Source organism: Lissotriton helveticus, chromosome 2_1 (genome assembly GCF_964261635.1).
Source record: "Lissotriton helveticus chromosome 2_1, aLisHel1.1, whole genome shotgun sequence".
NCBI lineage: Eukaryota > Metazoa > Chordata > Amphibia > Caudata > Salamandridae > Lissotriton > Lissotriton helveticus.
In genome coordinates, this window is record NC_136059.1 from 651512114 (window position 1) to 651532325 (window position 20212).

The window sequence follows — 20212 nt, forward strand, 5'->3', positions numbered from 1 at the left end:
GAGTACAGAGTCAAACAATTTATGTGCAGGGGAAAAGGAAACTTAAATCACAGAAAGTTTTAAAATCAGAGCAGCATACAGTTATTAAAAAAAACAGTTTATCAGCAGAGAACCCCCCAACGAGGCGAATCAAAGTGCACGAACGTGTCTGCCTGCAACCTATATAGGCACCATGCACGTCACTTCAGTCGTGGATGCCAATGTCACACAGGGCCAAATGACACAGCCAACCAGCACGCAGGGGTACTGCTCACAAAAACTTTCCGGATTCAGTCTGGAGATAATTCGAAGGTAAGGAATCTGCAATTAGAAGTCTCAATCAGATATACTGAACAGATAGGAAACAAGACAGTTATAGAATTAGTACCTCAAGTAGAAGTAGAAGAAATCTGTGAGATAGAAAAACAATTACAATGGTTTGGTAGTTGTTTTAGGTCCACTCATGGAAATTGGTGACAGCCAACTTTGTCTCTCTTTGGTGCACTGGAGTGCCTTGGTACCTTCACCAGTAGGCTCAGCTCACACCCTCTTTTTCCATTTTCACTAGCTAAGGTAGCAGCAGTGGTTATGTTATTCAGCTGAAACGAAAGCACAAGTTACCACTCGTGTAACGATATATATGTAAGAGACATTAGTTAGTGATATATTCCTTACCTTAGAATAATCCCCAGGCGTCACACTGGATCAGAAAGGTTTTTGCTTAGCAGTACCCCTGCACGTCGGAAGGTGGCGTCATGCGGCTCCACGTCCGTCACTGGCGCCGTGAGCGCCGAGATGACGTCACGGAGAATACTTAGGCACCACCCATGCGCACTGACGTCAGTTCTGTACACGACGTTCGCGCCGAAATGCAGAGCCATGCAAGATACTGACCATTGGTGTATAAAACTAGGGCTCTAACAGGGAATGACCTTAACCCTAGTAATCAGTTCGCAGAACGGGGAGGATGGGTGGGGCGGTAAGGAATCTATCACTAACTAAAGTCTCTTACAGATATATTGCTACACAAGTAGTATCTTGTGCATCTGAAAGAGACACGTTAGTGATAGATTCCTTACCTTAGAATAGATACCCCAGCAATACCAACCCCGTTGGTGAGTATGAGAACGTAATTGCACGAAAAAGTCACGGAGTGCAGATCAGCCAAAGAAGCCGTCTCTCCAGACCAGACTGTCAAGGCAGTAGTGCTTTGTAAACGTGTGCAGCGAGGCCCACGTAGCTGCCTGACAAATGTCCAGTAAGGGAATGCCTTGCCTCAAGGCAGTAGTGGCTGCAGTTGCCTTGGTTGAATGGGCATGCAGCCCCACAGGAGGCTCCTTCTTGGGCAAGGAGTAACATACTTTGATACACAAACCAACCCACCAGGAAATGGTCAGTTTGTGCACGGCCCGACCTTTATAGCGCCCACGTAGCCAACAAAGAGTTGATCAACAACCCGGAACTGTTTTGTACGCTGCAGATAGAAAGCGAGCGCAAGTTTGGGTCCAGATGGTGGAGCCTCTCCTCTTTCCTGGAAGGATACGGATGCAGAAAGAAGGAGGGCAAAGTGATGGTCTGCCCGATGTGGAAGGGCGTGACAACCTTTGGCAAGAAAGGACTGGTCCTCAAAACCACCTTGTCCGGATGAACAGAAAGGAAAGGAGGTTTAGAAGAAAGAGCCTGGAGCTCACTCACTCTTCTGGTAGAGGTGATAGCTACCAGGAAAGCCGTCTTTAGAGTACGAAGACATAAAGGACATTTATGAAGAGGCTCAAAGGCAGCGCACATCAGAAAAGTCAAGACAAGATTTAAGTCCCATTGAGGCATTATGAAAGGCACGGGAGGAAACATGTGTGTAATGTCTTTGAGAAAGAGGTCAACAACTTAAATAGAGAAGGCCGATTAGGAAGCCTCAGGAAGGCAGAAATGGCAGAAGGATAACCCTTGATAGTGCCCAGAGCAGAGCCCTGCTGGGCCATAGAAGAAACAGAAGAACTCCAGAAAGAGGGGCCAAATGGGGATCCACAGCCTTTGCTTTGCACCACGCCACAAATTTGTTCCATGGGCAGGCGTATACCGTTTTAGTGGAGGCACGCCTGGCTGCCAGAATGACATTACAGACCTCGGGACAAAGGTCGAAAGCTGTCAATTGTCGCCGCTCAATCTCCATGCATGGAGGTGGAGGCTGGACAGGTTCGGGTGGAGGATCGTTCACTGCTGCTGTGACAGAAGATCCTCCCGAAGAGGCAGACGGATCGCGGGATCGATGCTCATCCCGAGTAGCTTGAGATACCACACTCTTCGAGCCCAGTCCTGGGCCACAAGAATAACTTGAGCCCAGTCGCGCCTGATCTCTTTCAGCACTCTGGGCAGAAGTGGTATAGGCGGAAAAGCGTACAGTAGACCGAACCTCCACTGGAGACGAAAAGCGTCTCCGAGCGAGTGCCCCTTTGGAAATTCAAACACCAGAACTAGCCTCAGGTATGTTCTCAAGGATATCCTGGAGTGAGGCTGATACAAGAGGACCTTAGCAAAGATGAAGCCCTTAAACCGCACTGTGTCCAGGATAGTCCCATACAACGGCAACCTCTGCAAAGTTGTCGGATGGAACTTTGATTTATTGAGAGTGAACCCCAATGATGTTAAGTGGTTCACCATCTGCTTGAGGTGCTCCATGACTGACTGTGGTGCACCCACCTTCAATAGTCAGTAGTCGAAGTAGCGGAAGGCTGATATTCCCAACCTCCTAACGCATTTCGGGACCATCACAAAACTCCTGTAGGCACTGGTAAGGCCAAAGGAGAGCCCAGCAACCTAGAAATGCTCCTGGCCAACCTTGAATAGCAGGTAACGCCTTTGGGACTGCAGAATGGGTAGACAAAATTACAGGTCCAGCAGGGTCAATGACACCATCCAGTCTCCTGGGTTCAGAGTCTCCATGATCTGGGCCAATGCAAAAATCTTAAATTTGTCAATCTACAGGAAGATATTCACAAGTCAATTTAGGCTTGAGGCCTCTGTCCTTTTTCAGCCCCATGTACAAGTGCAGAACCAGCTCTATAGCACCAATGGAGAGCAATACTGACACCTCCTCCTGAACAATGGAGAGGTTAAGCAGAAGAGAAAGTGTACGGCATAACTGTTAACCGCCAGGCTTCCTGCACCTGGTCTCTGTTTCCTGGTAGAAAACTACCCCTCCCATAATGCATTGGGTACGGTATCAGGTTGAGTGCTATCCCATGCTGCACTGGGCTACTGTCAGATGACCATGATGGCTTATAAGCAGCCCGCCCCCGTTCTCAGGTGCTTGGCTTTCTTTAATTCTAAGGACCACGCCCTTCCCTGTGTTCAGATACTCCCTGAATGCCCTCTCATGTTCAGCTCAGCATTATTAACTTCCTCCTTTCACTGTTTCTGGAAAGTGTCACCTGTGACTTTGGGACTACATGTGTGCTTATTTGGAAGTTCTCGGTTTATGCCGTGATCCCCTCCATTAAGCGCAAGCAAGCGCAGCTTCTATTTCCCTTCCCATGTAGCACGGGATTCTGAACACCGGCCGCCCGCCATAGAGCGCGAGGACGCGCTGTGCTCCTTTCACGTCTCCCTGGAACTGCACAAGTGAGGCCGGGTTAGTTTTCCTTTTTGAAGCACAAGGTCGCACTACTGCGGGTTCTTTTGTGATTACCGCTAACGACGAGCAGCGCGTGTTTTAAACCTTTCTTTTTTTAGGTTTCGCACTGCGAACCGATCGCGAAGCGATCGTCGCTGCGAAACTCTATTGTTAATAGTTTCTGCTTTCAAGGAGTCAAGGGAGACAGGAGACAAGTGATGTGCACGCGATTACCAATTGTGGGACTGGATTGCATCACCTCTGTGTAAACTTTATAGGAGTGCCCAACAATAAACGTGATTCTTTTCCGCATGGACATGATTAGGCTCGAAAAAAACTATTTATCTGCCACCTGGTGGGACCTTTAGTGCTATAACATGTGACCTTATTCAATTTGTGAGTCAGTGAGGTTTTTTTGTAGGGGGTAAAAGAGTTATTTGGTTAATCTGAAAGGGTCATGGACTGCACAGGGGTGCCTGGCACCCTTAAGTCAGTTTATGTACATACCATGTGTGTGAAGTGCTTGTTAATTTTCACTATGGGAGAATCTCCTAACACGAGACACACAATCCGGGCCTCCTACCATGGTGCTTTAATTAAACCGCCTATATTTTGTTGTTGCATACATCAAAGCAGCATCCGTTTACATCTTAAAATAAGAACAAAGGAAGCCCGGCTGCAGAGAAATAGGCGACAAGTCTGGTACCATCTCTGTGTGCGGTGATAGGAGTGACAGGGTGTTTCTATTTAACATCATAAACTTTGCTACTACTGTATAGCACAATTTCCACCTCCTCCCGCCCTGCTTTAATTAAACAGCATATATTTTGGTGTGTATTATGCACGTAAACATTTTTTGGGGTGAAAACATTGTTGTATTAAGTTACAAAATATAAAAAATTATTTAAGCAGCTAACAAATACACTGCCCTTTAAAAACCAGAGTATTCCGCAAGAGCTCCTCCTTTAGCAGTGTTTTGTGTTCACCTTCACCTACTGACATTATAAATAACAAACCTTATATTTATTTGTTGGTTTTAAAAACAAATACATAAAAGACATTGCCATTTACAATACCAATAACTTCCAACTTTGCAAATGCGAAACCTATTGCATTGCAAATGCTTGTTATTATTCATTTTGTTTTATGCGCAGTCGTGAAACAAAGCAGATACTTTTTTGCCGCTTGCTTCCGCTCGCGCTGACTGCACAATCTGTGTGCTCTAAACTGAGAAATAGAGCATGGTTTTAAACGGACTTCTTGTGGACAATCCATCATGTACAAGTGATACTGGAGTCCTTCTTTAGCCTCACTAACTTGCACTCTTATATCTGCAGATGGAAGCTTGCCACTGCGTTTCCGTTTTTGCAATTCTGACTGTTGTCAGACATATGTAAACTATTTTGTTGGACTTCACGCTCACAGTCTGGAGTACTGCTTCTCCCCTCAGCCTCTTATCCTTTAAGAAGAGACTGCATTTACGTGGGATACATTTAATGGAGTTAAGTGAGTATGCGAAAGTAAATAACCTATGCTCTCTAAATTATAGTGATCATCTATACCCTCCCCTGGGTAGAAGAGTCTCCTTTAACAATCTCATTCTTTCACTTGTGTTTTGTTTTCAACTCTGCAGAGTTGCTCTACACTTCCTTCAGACCCGCCCTATCATCCTGCTGGTCTTGTTAAAGGTCCTCTGGGTGGTCCTACGCCGTCTCTTCGCTCCTTGGGGGTACTAGTCTATCCTTCGGTGTGCCTTACGTGGCAAGAGGCGGCGTACCTTAAGGGAGAGGAAAGGTTCACTCTTCGCACCTGAGGATATTGGTTCTTCTGCCTAAGGACCTGTTGCCCGACAATAACCACGCTGAATAATCTGTAAGAGGATATATTAGACCCAGCCCACTACAGGAGGGGTATGTGCTGCTAGGGAAAACCAAAGCAGCTTAGAGGTGCCTGCCACAAGGGAGGAGGACTTTGAGGACTTGTAACCCCGATGACCCTCATCTTAAAACATTCAATGGACTGAGGCGATTGCTGCAATGGTCGTGGAGATTAAGGCGGTCTGTATACCAGCGCCCTGAAGTAGCCCCTGAATTTCCTAAACTGATGCAGGAATTGCTTGGAAGGAGTAAAGTATTCTAGGTGGCATACCATGGCTCGCTCCCATTCAGGGCAGTATCAGCTTTTTTCACCAAACAGGCCTGAAGCAGCTAAAGGGCGTATTTATGATTAAGGCTTGCACATCTCCAGAAAACTTTGTGGAACGCATCCACACCTTGTGGCAGATCACAATGCTGGTGCCAACTGACACAGTTGTGCTAAAAATAAAATACTGCAACTGTAACCGTTTCTCTACACACTGATTATATTTAGGGATTTTCCATATTCATGTGCCCATAAACACAGCTACGTTCTTTTTTTTATAAAGACAACTGTATGTAGAAATATTGATTTATACAAATGCTGTGCTTTAAATAGTGTTTGTATAAATATTGTTCCACTAATTGTAGATTTTCCATGATTAATTCCAAAAGGAAAATATTTTTTTAAAACATAATTAAGAACAAAATATTTGTCAGACAATATTTTGTTTGATATAATACCTTTCAAGTAGTTTTACACGTTTCCATGTTGGGAATGGCCATTTAAAATGGCTGACGTGTCCTGCAGGATTTTTTGCCCAACCTGCTCCACATCTACATACAGCAGCACAATTTAGTACCCAGGATGCGGACTTGTGGATTCATTTCCTGCTCAAATAGTATTCAAATGAGCCTTTGGCAATTCCCATACACATCCTCAAAACGATTTAAAGCACAAGTTGCTTACCTTCGGTAACGATATATCTGTAAGAAACAGTAGTTAGTATTAGACTCCTTACATTAGAATATCCCCAGGCGTCAGTCTGGATCTGGAAACCTTTGCGTAGCAGTGCCCCTGCGCGTCGCTAGGTGTCGTCTGCGGCTCCCTGTCCGTCGTCGGCGTCGGGATGACGGCGCCGGAGTACTTAGACACCGCCCTCGCGTGCTGACGTCAGTTCTTATACACAGCTTTTCCACACCAGAACCGCAGAGCCATGAAAAAACCCAACACTGGTGCCATAAAGCTAGGGCCCTGAAAAGGGATGACCTTAACCCTAGATATTGGTTCGCAGAATGGGGAGGATGGGTGGGGCGGTAAGGAATCTAATACTAACTACTGTTTCTTACAGATATATCATTACCGAAGGTAAGTAACTTGTGCATCTGAAAGAAACAGGTTAGTATTAGATTCCTTACCTTAGAATAGATACCCCAGCAATACCAACCCCGGTGGTGGGTCTGCAAACCAATAATCACACCAGAAAATCCTGGAGAACGGAACGGCTGAAAAAGCCATCTCTCCGGACTTGGCTGTCCAGGCAGTAGTGTCTTGCGAACGTGTGCAGCGAGGCCCAAGTAGCTGCCTGACCGATGTCCTGCAAGGGGACTCCCCGACCCAGGGCAGTAGTAGCCGCCGTGGCCCGAGTGGAATGGGCATGCAGCCCCACAGGAGGCTCCTTTTTAGCCAGTGAATAACAAGCCATGATGCACAAAACGACCCATCGAGAAATGGTCCGTTTGTGCACCGCCCGTCCCTTCTTAGCGCCCACGTAACCAACAAAAAGTTGGTCATACTCCGGAACAGGCGTGTGCGATCCAGATAGTAGGAGAGCGCGCGTTTTGGGTCCAGACGGTGGAGCCTCTCTTCCTCTTTCGAGGGATGCTGAGGCGGAAAGAAGGTGGGCAAGGTGATGGACTGCCCGTTGTGGAAGGCTGTGACGACCTTGGGCAGGAAAGAGGGACGTGTCCGTATAACAACTTTGTCCGGATGGACAGAAAGGAAAGGAGGTGTATAAGAAAGAGCCTGGAGCTCACTCACTCTCCTGGCAGAGGTGATGGCAACCAGGAATGCAGTCTTAAGAGTGAGAAGACGAAGAGGACAGTTATGAAGTGTCTCGAAGGGAGCGCACATCAAATAAGTCAGAAGAAGATTCAAGTCCCACTGAGGCATCACGAAAGGAACAGGGGGAAACATATGAGTGATGCCCTTCAAGAACGTATTTACAACTGGGGACTTGAAAAGAGAGGGCTGATCAGGGAGCCTTAAGAAGGCAGAAATGGCAGAGAGGTAGCCCTTAAGAGTCGCCAGACCAGAGCCCTGCTGGGCAAGAGAAAGAAGAAAGAGCAGAACCTCAGAAAGGGGGGCAGAGAGTGGATCCACAGCCTTTGCTGTGCACCATGCCACAAATTGGTTCCACCTGCAGGCGTATACCGATTTAGTGGAGGGACGCCTGGCTGCCAGAATCACATCGCAGACTTCAGGAGGCAAGTCAAATGGCCTCAACTGCCGCCGCTCAATCTCCACGCATGGAGGTGGAGGCTGGACAGGTTCTGGTGGAGAACCGTCCCCTGCTGCTGCGACAGAAGGTCCTCCTGAAGAGGCAGACGAATCGGAGAATCTACTGACATGCTGTAGCTCGGGATACCAGTATCTTCGTGCCCAGTCTGGAGCCACAGGATGACTTGGGCCCGGTCGCGCCTGATCTTCTTCAGCACTCTGGGCAGAAGTGGTATAGGCGGAAAGGCGTACAACAGACCGCAGCTCCACTAACGAGGAACAGCATCTCCGAGCTATTGCCGCCTTGGAAATTCCAACGCGCAGAACTGATGACATTGCGCGTTCTCTTCTGTGGCGAATAGATCTAACCAAGGCTCTCCACACTGCTGAAAGAGACTTGCGCCACGTCCGAGTTCAGACGCCATTCGTGATCCATCATGCACCGACGGCTGAGTTTGTCCGCCCTGGCGTTCAGGGAACCTGCCAGGTGTTGAACCACCAGGGTCACGCCCTGATGTTCCAGCCATTGCCAGAGACGCAGAGCCTCCTGACATAGGGTCACCAACCCCACCCCGCCCTGTTTGTTGGACTACCACATGGTGGTGGTGTTGTCTGTGAACACCTGCACTACACTCCCCCGGACAGAGGGGAGGAATGCTTTCAGTGCAAGTCGGATCAGCCGCAGCTCCAGAAGGTTGATGTGGAGCTGGGACTACGCCAGAGACCAGAGGCCTCTGATCTACGCCTCTCCCATGTGGGCCCCCCAGCCCAGGAGGGACGCGTCCGTCACAACTACGTGCTCCGGTTGGTGAAGGGAGAGGGATCTGCCGCTGACCCAATCGCGGTCCGTGGGCCACCACCGTAAATGTCTTGCAGTGCCCTCCGAGATCTAGACATGGTTGGACAAGTTGCCCTGATGCTGGGCCCACTGACACTTCAGGTCCCACTGCAGAGCCCGCATCCGCCACCTGGCGTGATGCACCAGAAGGATGCAGGAGGCCATCAGCCCCAGAAGCCGCAGCGTCAGCCTGACAGAGACTTAGGATAAAGGCTGAAAGATCGGAATCAGAGCCTGAATATCCCGAACCCTCTGTTCGGGAGGATAAACCCGAAACTGCGCCGAGTCTAGAACCGCTCCGATGAAGAGGAGCTTCTGAGAGGGGCACAGGTGTGACTTCGGCACATTGATGGAGAACCCCAGCAGGTGCAGGAGGTCGGCCGTAGTCTGGAGGTGGCTGACGACTGTCTGGGGCGAGCCCGCCTTCAACAACCAGTCGTCTAGATAGGGGAAGAATGACACCCCTAATCTGTGCAGATGAGCTGCGACCACCGCCATCCCTTTCATGAACACCCGAGGGGCGCTGGAAAGGCCGAAGGGGAGCACGGTAAACTGAAAGTGCTCATGGCCTACCGTGAACCGCAGGTAGCGCTGGTGGGCCGGCAGGACAGAGATGTGAAAATGAGCGTCCTGCAAGTCCAACGCTACCATCCAGTCTCCCGGGTCTAGGGCAGCAAGACCTGAGCCAGAGTCAGCATCTTGAACTTCTCCTTCCGGAGGAAGCAGTTGACGTTCCGCAGGTCCAAGATAGGGCATAGGCCCCCTTTGCCCTTCTTGGGAACCAGAAAGTAGTGGGAGTAGCAACCACACCTTACTTATGGCCCAGGAACGCGCTTGATGGCCCCCTTGGCCAAGAGGGCCGTAACTTCCTCTTGCAGAAGTTGCAAGTGATCCCCCGACACGCGGTGGTATTGCGGTGGCCTGGCTGGAGAGGTCGCCTCGAAAGGGAGGGAGTAGCCCCTTCGGACGATTTGCAGCACCCACCTGTCTGATGTGATGTAGCGCCAGTGGAGGAGGTGATGGCTCGGACTAGGAGGGCTTTGAGGCGGATGCTGCAGGGCTGGGTGTGGACTGGCCTCGCCGTTGTCCCCTGGCACCGCCACGATGGCTACCACGTCCGCCACCGAGCTGGATGTTATTCTGTGGCCCGTGGCTGGCAGGACGTGTGGGGGTGCCCCTTCCTTGCCACGAAAGGAGCGAAAGGCAGCAGTTTGCTGGCGCGGGGCCAACAGGCCCAAGGACTTGGCCGTAGCCCTGGAGTCCTTAAAGCACTCAAGCGCACTGTCTGCCTTGTCGCCAAAGAGGCGACGGCCATCAAATGGCATGTCCATAAGGGTGCTCTGGATATCAGCCGAAAAATTGGCAGACCTCAGCGAGGCGTGGCAGCGAACCGCCACCGAAGTTGCAATCACCCTGCCTAGCGAGTCCGTGGTATCCAGCCCACATCGAATAGAATACCGTGCCGCATCGCGCCCCTCCGCAAGGGCTTGGGCGAGTTTAACCCTGAGCCTCCTCTGGGCATTGTGGCAGCACGTCCGCGACCGTGTCCCACAGAGAGTGGGTATAACGGCCCAAAAGGCAAGTGGTGTTGACCGACCGCAACCCCAAACTAAGTGAGGAGAACATCTTTTTTCCGTACTGTTCATACCTTTTGGATTCCCGATCAGGGGGAGCTGTTGGGAATGCGGTCTGGGAATTGGAGGCCTGGATAACCAGGCTCTCGGGGGTGGGGTGGGTGGACAGGAAACAAGGGTCGCCCGGGGCCGGGCGGTGGCATCTGGCCCCGTTCCTATCTACAGGGAGACCTGTAGCGTGCCTGGACCAAGTGCCCAACAGAACGTCAGTTAAGGTCTCATTGAACGGCAGTAGAGGCTCCGAAGAGCTTGCCTGCGGTTTGAGGACCTCAGTGAGGAGGTCCTCACGGCCGCGACGGGGAGCTCAAGAGACAAGGCCTTGGCTGCCCTTGTCAACACCACACTGTAGGCAGCCCCCTCGTCCGTAGCCACGGTAGGAGGGGAGACAAATCCAGTGTCGGGCAAAGTGTCCAAACCACTGGACTCCTCTAGTTCACCTGCCCAGTCCTGAAAAGACTTACACTCCTGTGCCAGAGGGTCCTCAGACCCCTCCCAATCCGCCTCGTCCTCCATCTCCTGGTACTCAGGTGCAAATGATTGGGCCAGATCACAGAAGTAGTAATCTTCTCTCGGCGCCGAATGCGGCGTCTATCTCGACGCCGTTAAGACGCCGGAACCAGATTGGAGTTGGGGGGTGACAACGTCACCCGGGGACGGCGTCGGGGGCGTCCTAGGACACCCTAGGAGCCGATGCCTGCGGAGGGGTCGTTAGCTCGACCAGCGGCGACGCGGTTTCGGCGTGGCCTTTCGGCGTCGAAGCACCTGGCCCGCTTGGGCTCCCAGTTGGGACCGCGGGGCCCGAAGGCGGCGCAGAACCAGACTGAGGAGTGAGCGATCTCATGGCCATGAGGATGGCATCAATCTCGTCCGGCGTCACGTTCTGCCCAGGGACCGGCGGGTATGGAGTAGGCCGCGACGCCTGTGGCTCCGACGGAGCCGTGTGGGCGGTGTCACCCAAACCCCCAGCTGTGTCGTGGGGAGACAGAAGAGCGGTGTCGCCTCTTCGACTTCTTGTGCCTCTTACCTGGGCACTTGGAGCCAGACGAGTGGTTTTGACTCGCCAAGCTGTGATGACTCCAGCCCCGCAACCGGTCCCTCGACCGCCTCCTGGAACGGGACCTCGAGCGGCGCAGGGCCCGACTGCCGGAGCTCGCGCTTAGCTTTCGACGTCAAGGCTCGGCAGTCGGGGCACGACTTCTCATCGTGGTCGGCCCCTAAGCAATACAGGCACCGGCGATGGGGGTCAGTAACTGGAAAAACGGATCAAAAAGGATCGAAAAAGTTTAGTAAAAAAATTACTAAAGGGTACCACTTTTTTCGGATCGGCGCTTGCTGGCGCGGATAAAAAAAGAACTGACGTCAGCGCGCGAGGGCGGCGTCTAAGTACTCCGCGACGTTATCCCGGCACCAACGACGACGGACACGGAGCCGCAGATGACGCCTAGCGATGCGCAGGGGTACTGCTACGCAAAGGTTTCCGGATCCAGACTGACGCCTGGGGATATTCTAAGGTAAGTAATCTAATACTAACCTTTTTCTTTCAGATACGTAGTGCTAAAGACTGATCAGAGGCAAAAGTGCTTTCAAGTGGCCTAGCCTGTAAAATGCATCAGTATATAAATACACAACAAAACATTCCCTATATAATTAATGTTTTATTGACAGAAAACTTAGACTAACATGTCATACAAATGTACCGTTCACAATATCATCTCATCAACTGAATGTAACAGAAACCATTTCCAAGATTTTCAGTAGCTTATTCCATTTAGATATAAAAAATATCCTTACTGTGTGGACTTTTCTGTTGCTGAATTTAGAGCATCCAGATGCATTTGAGCAAGTCTGAGGCCAGGAAACGTCAAAAAAGCACCAATCAAAGAGCACAGCACGGCCAAAAGGAACTTGAAAGAAAGTTTAGAGACAGGTCCCCTAAGAACAAAGACAAATATTCGGTGAGCTACAGCTTAAAATGTTTTATTGAAACTTGGCTAGATAATCAGTGAGTAACCATTATTTTCTCCTGCTTCTTATTAAGCAGGGTTGATCATATAATTAATTTACTTCATCCTCTTTCAGCAAACATTATGATTGAGATGATTCTCAAAGCTATTTGAGACCAATCTTAGTCCTCATATAGTAGCATTTACAAGGGCAAAATCATGTTCCTAAATAATAAATGGTAGTTTGTAAATGAGATGTTCTGACCATGAAAGTTCATGGTAGGTCAAGCTGCATAGTTTGGGGGAAACATTTTCTATTCAGTTTCTCAGCCTGAAAAAACGTCAGTTACTTAAAGAAAAAAAAAAAATATATATATATATATATATATATATTAACCCTGGGCGGGCGGCTACGTTCCGTGCACGGAGTGTGCGTTGTGCCGGCTTCTACGCATTTTGCGTAGCAGGCGTAGAATCTGGCACCATGCACGCTCCGCAGACGGAGCGTAGCTGGCCGCCACCCGCCTCCCTCCCGCCCTCACTAAATACTTTAAATTAATAGTGTAAAAGAATTAAAAGGCACTTACCTTGCCCGCCGCTGCCTGCCGCGTCCCCGGGGCTCGCTATCTTCATTGCTTCCGTCTTGTGTATCTAATGCGCGAGCGGCCGCGCATGCGCATTAGATACACAAGACGGCAGCCATGAAGATAGCGAGCCCCGGGGACGCGGCGGGCAGCGGCGGGCAAGGTAAGTGCGTTTTAATTCGTTTCCACTTTTAATTTAAAGTATTTAGGGAGGGCGGGTGGGAGGCCTGCGGTGCGTAGTGGGGCTACGCGGAGTGCGGAGGTGGGCGTAGTTTCTCGCCCACTTCACGTAGCTCCGCGAAGCCCCACTACGCCCACTACGCCCAGGGTTAATATATATATATATATATCTCCCCAACAATCTTCAATACCTTCTTGGACGGCGAAATGAAGAGACGGACCCCACGGCTTCAGGTTAAGCAATGGTTTTATTATTGCAACCTCTCAACGATGACGCGTTTCAAGCATCAAGTGCTCTTGATCACACAATGAGCACCGCGCCAGCTCCACTTTTTAAAGTTTTTTCAAATGCACCCTCCTCCTGTGAATCATATGACCTCATCCATAGACATTGAAGAAATACTATGCAAGGATTTCTTTTAAAGCGTGTAAACAATATATACATAATTATATTATAAACAGGTTTTTTTGGGCTGTATCAATACATTATATAACCAAAACATATTTCCTAACAATAAATATGGAAATCTATAAAAGTAGAAAAACTGATAATTCATTATAAACAGCATGAATGCCGAAAACCCGTGTAAATGTATTTGAATAAAGTGACTGGTGCAATAAATATCTATATTAAATCATAAATATCTATATACATCTAAAATGCATTTAAAAACTTTCCAGTGGCAGTTTTTAATATCTGCTTAGTGCAACACCTTCAAATTTGTCAAAGAATTGTAGAACAGATATGCTTGCATCATATGATATAATTTCATTTTATCAAAATCATTTACATAGTATATAACATCCTTTGTTGCCCATACTATATACAGTGCTTGCCCTGACCTGACATTACTTAACCTCTTACTGCCACCTCAAATTTCAAATTTCACCATCCTTTAATTGAATTCCAACTCAATAATTAAGTAAATCCATACCGTATCTACAAAAAATCACTCAATTTCAGCTGTAATATATTGTTTGCTCCCTTACTGCCTTATTTTTCCCCCTCATTCTTTTGTCCTTGGTTATATGTGGCATGTGCTTATATTATACGTGTAAACAATCTGTGATACCCTCTGAAATTAAATCATTGCAAGGTCTTTCTTATGCTCCCGATAAGCAGACCTTTTTGTAATAAAACCCACAAAGAAAAAGAAAAGAAAATATAGTGTATGTACAATGATTTACAAGTGACACTTTAAAAGTATTTGTGGATGTATACACAATTTGGATTAGCGGGAAGCGTTCTTATTCGTTCTATGTCCGTCTGAATTTCATCTGTGTTGCAGACCACATAGATTAAAATCAGGTTTTAAACTTCTCATTGTAGAATTCATACACGAAAATCAGTATCAGTTAGAGTTATCAGAAATTGGTTAAGTTGTGTGAATAAAGGTACATAGTTTATAAAAAATTGTGCAGATCTTCTGTCGTATTTAACCCGTTTGGATATTTACTATCCAATTCTACTATGTATCTTGTCTCCCTTCTCCTTTAAAGTCTATCGTTGGAGAAGGGAGTTTCAAAATGAGTTGTGTTGGTCGCGAATTTGCACGCCCGACAGGTAGAGCATTTAAAAAACCCATCCTTCATTTTTAACCAGGTACTGCCACTACCTAGTTGTGGGTTAGCTTTCACTAATCTGTTGCGCATACTGCTTGCTCCACTGTAGGTGATAGTCGGGGTATCTGGTAATTTACTGCCTAAGATGCCATCTGTCATTATGATGGGCCAATTTCTCTAGATGATGGATTTAATTTTTCTCTCTTGCTTGCTGAATGACATTAACAAGCGAGGAGCATCATCATTGTCCAGCCCATTGGGATTTTTCGTTGTTATTAGAGAATCCCTAAATTGTTCCCAGGCCTTAGACAGAGCCTTTGCCAGTATTGAATCACTATACCTTCTTGCTTTTAGACGCGCTACCATTTTATGTGCTCCTTTCTCATATATATATATATTAGGGTGGAAAAGAGATAACACCCTCAAAACTGTTGGAAGTATAGCTAAAAGGGGTACGGCACCAGTAAAATATTTCACTCTGAGGAAAAAACAATATTTAAATTTGTGTGCGTAAATGTTTATGCATGCGAGCACGAGTAATTCCAAGAATCTGCAACAGCTAAAGAATGCCAAGAGTGCTTCTGGAATCCTATCGCAATTCCGAGTCACAGTTATACATAAAATATAGATGGTAAACGTCCATCAATAAAATGTTGACTTTCACACCTTGTTGAATCAGGTCTCCTGTAAAATAAACATTTTGTGATGGAAGGTATTACTGAAGTAGCCAAGAGGAACCAGTGACTTTTCTTCGTTAAAGCCTTTAATAGTAGATACTCTGTAGGAAACCCACCTCTCTGTATAGTGCACCACAATAGAGTACACTGTGCAGAGAGGTCAGGGAGACCCTTATCGGTTTACAGAGGCACAATTAGATGATAGTAACACTCTATTTTGTGGTAGTGTAAGTGAGACGTAAGGAGTATTAGAGGCTAGTGCTAAGCATTTGTTGAACTCGCAGAGGCAATAAATGATACACACACAAGGAATGAAGTAGAGACCGAATTAGAAAAGTGGTTCTTCTATTTATATAAATATTTAGACCAAGAACTTCAGGTACAAGAAAAATACTTTTCACAATACAAGAAAATCATAATAAATGCCACAGTTGTGTACAATAACGCACAATACATTTTCAATGAAAGGACAAAGGCAATTTTAAAATCAGTGCAATGCAGTTACTTGAGTGGTTCACCTTTTAGAATTGGATGGTTCGGAAGCCAAGGACCAATGCCAAGTTCTTGGGAGCTTCCTGGATTTCACCAGCAGCAAGGATAAAGGGAACTTTGTAGCTGGTGCGCTATGAAGAAAGAGGCCCACCTGCAAAAGCAAAGCAAAGGGGGACTTGCAGGCAAGTGCAAGGGCTCTCAAGGGAGAATAGAGGTTGCAAGGTCTCTGGGGCCCCTGGAGCACAGCTGGTTCGAATATGCCCAGGCCGGGTGGATTGGGTGCAGTGAAGATGTGCAGCTTGGCAACGGCATGCAAAGAAGCACCTCACGCTTAGCGGCTAGCGCCTTGGAGCAATGATTCTAGAGCTGCTGGCCCACTGCTGAGGAGGGTCTCATGAGTCCTGAAGTGCCTCGTCAGGAGGTGGCTCGCTGTAGAGTTTGAGTCAGTCTGGACTAGGCTTTGTAGGTTTTTACAGCGAGGGGTCCAGTAACCCAGGTATTGGTGCATTTTAGTTCCGGTTGGTCCTGGTGCCTCAAGACCTGGTGCAAAGACCCAGCTAAACCTCCAGAGCAAGTGTACCTTCAGCAGCAGTCGGATATGTTGGTCAGGCTGGGGAGCTGGACCAGAATTTGCTGTTCTGGAGGTCTGTGGCTGCAGGGAGATAGTACTTCTATCCTAAGTGATTTTCTCTGGCGATTTGAGAAGTCCTGAAGACACTCTGGTGTTTGTGGAGGCCACACAGTGACAAGACGAGCTGGAGGATGGATGGCAATTGTCAAGTTCTGTGGCAGCAGGCAGGAGTTTGCGCCTAAAGTTCACCAGGAGGTTTGCAGTTCTCTGTCCAACTGCTGGTCCTTGTTCGTCAACTTCTTGTGTCTGGATACTACTGTTCAGGGTCTGGAGGCACCACCTAAACACTACATTGAGAAGCATTTACAAAGGAGTGACAGGCAGTGGCCAATGGGCCCCTTACCTGGGGTGTCTACACCCTCTTATGCCCATCTCCAGTGGGAGGGAGACATAGCCCTAGCCTTGATTGGAGAAGTCTGACAATCTTTAAGATGGTGGGCACTGAAAAATGTGCTTCACCTCTACTCCAGCACATGATGGGTGGAGTTGGAAGAAGGTGGCACACCTATTTTTTTATAAGTTTTCCTGCCTGTCTTCTTGCCAAAAGATTTTGAGGATAAGGGGGTGGGGCAGGCTACTTATTCAGGAGACGCTGGGGTCACGTTGCAAAGGCGGAAAGGTCTTTGACTTACCCCCAGCAGATGGCACGTCCTGGCAGGGGAGGGGGGAAAGGTATGGACACCTCCGCCCAGGACAGGCTTTGTTCAAGACCTCTGAGCGCGCTGGCGCTAACCCCATAAGTTCAGCACTCTGTCTTATGGTAACAGGCTGGCTAAGTCCAGTTGGTGACCACATGAAGGGTTAGTAGGTTAAGGAGACCTCTCTAAGGGTGTCCTCAGTGTGCAATTAAATAATAGATCTGACACTGTAATCAGTGCAGGTTTATTAAGACTAGAAGTTTTTTACTGAACATTCCATAATACAGTAAAGCCATTATGGTGCTGGGTAACTCCCAATGACAAGTGTCCAGCCAGTGTACTCTCCAGGTGTGCGGAATTTAATAAATATCGACTTGTCCGTGGGGCAATTTACTTGTACTGTAACAAAATCCATGCGTCCCTTTGGTGCCATGTAGTGCACCGACAAATTATGGCAGCAATCTTATTATATAAGAACTCTGATATGGCCGCTCTGATTATGACAGGGCTCATACCATAGTAGTGTTTGAATACTTGCAATTCCCTTATGTTGCCACGTTTGAGCAGACCTACATACTGGGGCTGAAGGTAGTGGTAAGCAATAGTTCCAGGGTCAGAACACCCTTTTGAGTCTGTGCAAGTTTACACTGATTTTCCATTATGAATATGTTTGGAAATACTAGCATGCATCAACACGTGTTACTAAATGATGCTACGAAGAAATGGTACCTGAAATTTTACAGTAGTTTAGAGAAATGGTTTTCCCTGCTTTCATTTTTTTAGGTCTCGCACCTGCGAACGGATCGCGAAGCGATCGTCCCTGCGAGACTCTATTGCAAACAGTTCTGCTTACAAGGAGCCAAGGGAGACAGGAGACAAGAAATGTGCACGCGCGCGTAAACGGGTCAGGTCACGCGCACGCTTCCTGTCTCCCATGGCTCCTTGTAAGCAAACACACACGCACGCACACATACAGACGCCCCGGCGCATACACACACACGAGAACCCCCCCCCGCCGCCACACATACACACACGCACACACACAGAGAACCTCCCCCCCGCCGCCGTACGCACAGACGCACACACACAGGCACGCACGCGCACACACACACACACACACATAGAGAACCCCCCGGCCCCCCGCCGCTGCCGCACGCTTACACAAACACACATCCCCTCCCCCCCACTCCCCCCTCACTCACCGGGCTCTTCTTGCATGTCCCTCTACCTCCGCAGCGGGTCACTTTCGGCGGCAGCAGGCTCGGCGTGTCTTCTCCTCATCACAGCTTGCGCAGGGACAGCCATCGTGCACACGCACGGCCACTGTGTCTCGTGCACTCCAACCGCGGTTTCGGTTTTGCGGCCAGCTGCTTTTCTCTTCCTCCTCATACAGTGAGTCATGCCCTCGACTCTGTCTGCCCGCCTCCTCTTTCTTCCTAACCTTGCCATTGGCTGTACTGCCGCCGATCAGCACTTGATTGGCTGCAGAGCGATTACGCAGTTTTGTCCCTTGCCAGGTTGCCCCATGGGCGACACCGCCCCCTCTGCTCTCCTCCGTGGTAGATCCTTGGCTGGCAGTCACGCCCGGGACTCACGGCTACTGTAGCACCAGCAACCCGCAGGCTCTACACACAGCTCCAGCCATGCCTCTGGAGTTCCAGTTGTGCCCGGGCCGTGCCATCGGCGGCGACCACCCCTGCTTCATCATTGCCGAAATTGGGCAGAACCACCAGGGGGACCTGCAGATCGCCAAGAACATGATTAAGATGGTGAAGGGAGGGGGTTTGGTGGGAGGGTAGGAGAGGACTACTTGGGGACTTAGGAAGGAAGCAGAAGTTCTGGGGCGCTCTTTGGTATGAGCCACGTATTGATGAGGAGACCTATAGCGCGGTAAGGCTGATGGAGCAAACTTGCATTAAATAAATAAATAAACAGATGGAATCTAGGGAGAACCTGGTTTCGATGTAGAATAAGGAAGGGGAGGGATTTAGAGTGTAAGAAGCGAAGGGGGAAGGGTGGCATGTGTAATGCAAGCAGTGTATGTTAGTTACCAATACCAGCAATATGTAACAGGCTTGTTTTTTTTTATCCATTTCACGGCGAAGCCTGCACCACATCGTCCTGCCAGCAGGTCTCCCAGCCTGTTCCCAACCTGCAGTTATCTGTCCGCCCTTCTCCCAGTGCAAAGTTCTCCGAGCCCATACCGTTCCCTGGCCGCAGAGTTCCTTTTCCCTGTTTCTGCCCACATGTCTCTGTCCGCACCCCTCCATGCCGGTACCTCTCCCCAGCTGCTCCGCTCCATGAGCCTTCGCAGCCCATTGCTCTTCCTGCCCACACATAGCCATACATTTTCCCAGCCGGCCTAGATCAAATCATCAGGATACGCTTAGGTTTCAGCCAGTGGTACCGTCTGTGGCCATGATAAACAGGAAAGTATTGACATCAGTTTCATGGCCAAGATTTTCTGCAGCCAGTCAAAAATCCTCTCTTTATTTTAAAGAAATGTTAGAGTGAGGCTGTAACGCGGATTCAGCTGAAGTGAGATATGGTAAGTGTTGGCATCCACCTGCTTTGCTTATCGGACCCAATCTGTGCTTCCCACCGGCAATTGGATGCACGTTTTTAAAGCAGAGGCTGAAAATAGAACAGCACATAATAAGAACTGCATGACATGGCCACGCGCCCGCCAAGCAGTCTGCGGCACTCATTCATTTCATTCGACCCCAAGCCCAAGTTAAGTGGCACTATTTAAACCACGTATTACTTATACTGGATATAACGCTGAAGTACGAGACTTGCTTCAGTTTTAGTTAATCATACACCATATGAATGTTACAGTCTCTTAAAGTGAAACTCCCCCAAAATGAGTGTTATCTTCACAATATTGAGATTACAGGGATATAATATTGGCCGGTGACCAGGAGCGATCTGCTGCTACTCTTGCCGTTCTGGAGCAACTATGCCAGGCTGTCTAGGGTAGCTCTTTTCCAGTATCCCAATGTGTGTATATCTAAGATGTCTTTTAAATTTGAGTTTTATTTTTACCATTATTTGCGGCATTATTAACAAATATATATGATTTAGTAT

At 48.5% G+C, this 20212-nt stretch overlaps 1 protein-coding gene across 2 annotated transcripts in view; it reads right to left on the bottom strand.

Annotated features, from left to right (window-relative positions):
* TMEM161B (transmembrane protein 161B) overlaps positions 1 to 20212 on the bottom strand; it is a 397127-nt gene that overhangs the window by 190441 nt on the left and 186474 nt on the right. For both annotated transcript variants that reach the window (XM_078675339.1, XM_078675340.1), the window contains one exon: positions 12209 to 12349. In XM_078675339.1, coding sequence (XP_078531465.1) covers positions 12209 to 12349 — 141 coding nt within the window. The remainder of the gene's footprint in view (positions 1 to 12208; positions 12350 to 20212) is intronic.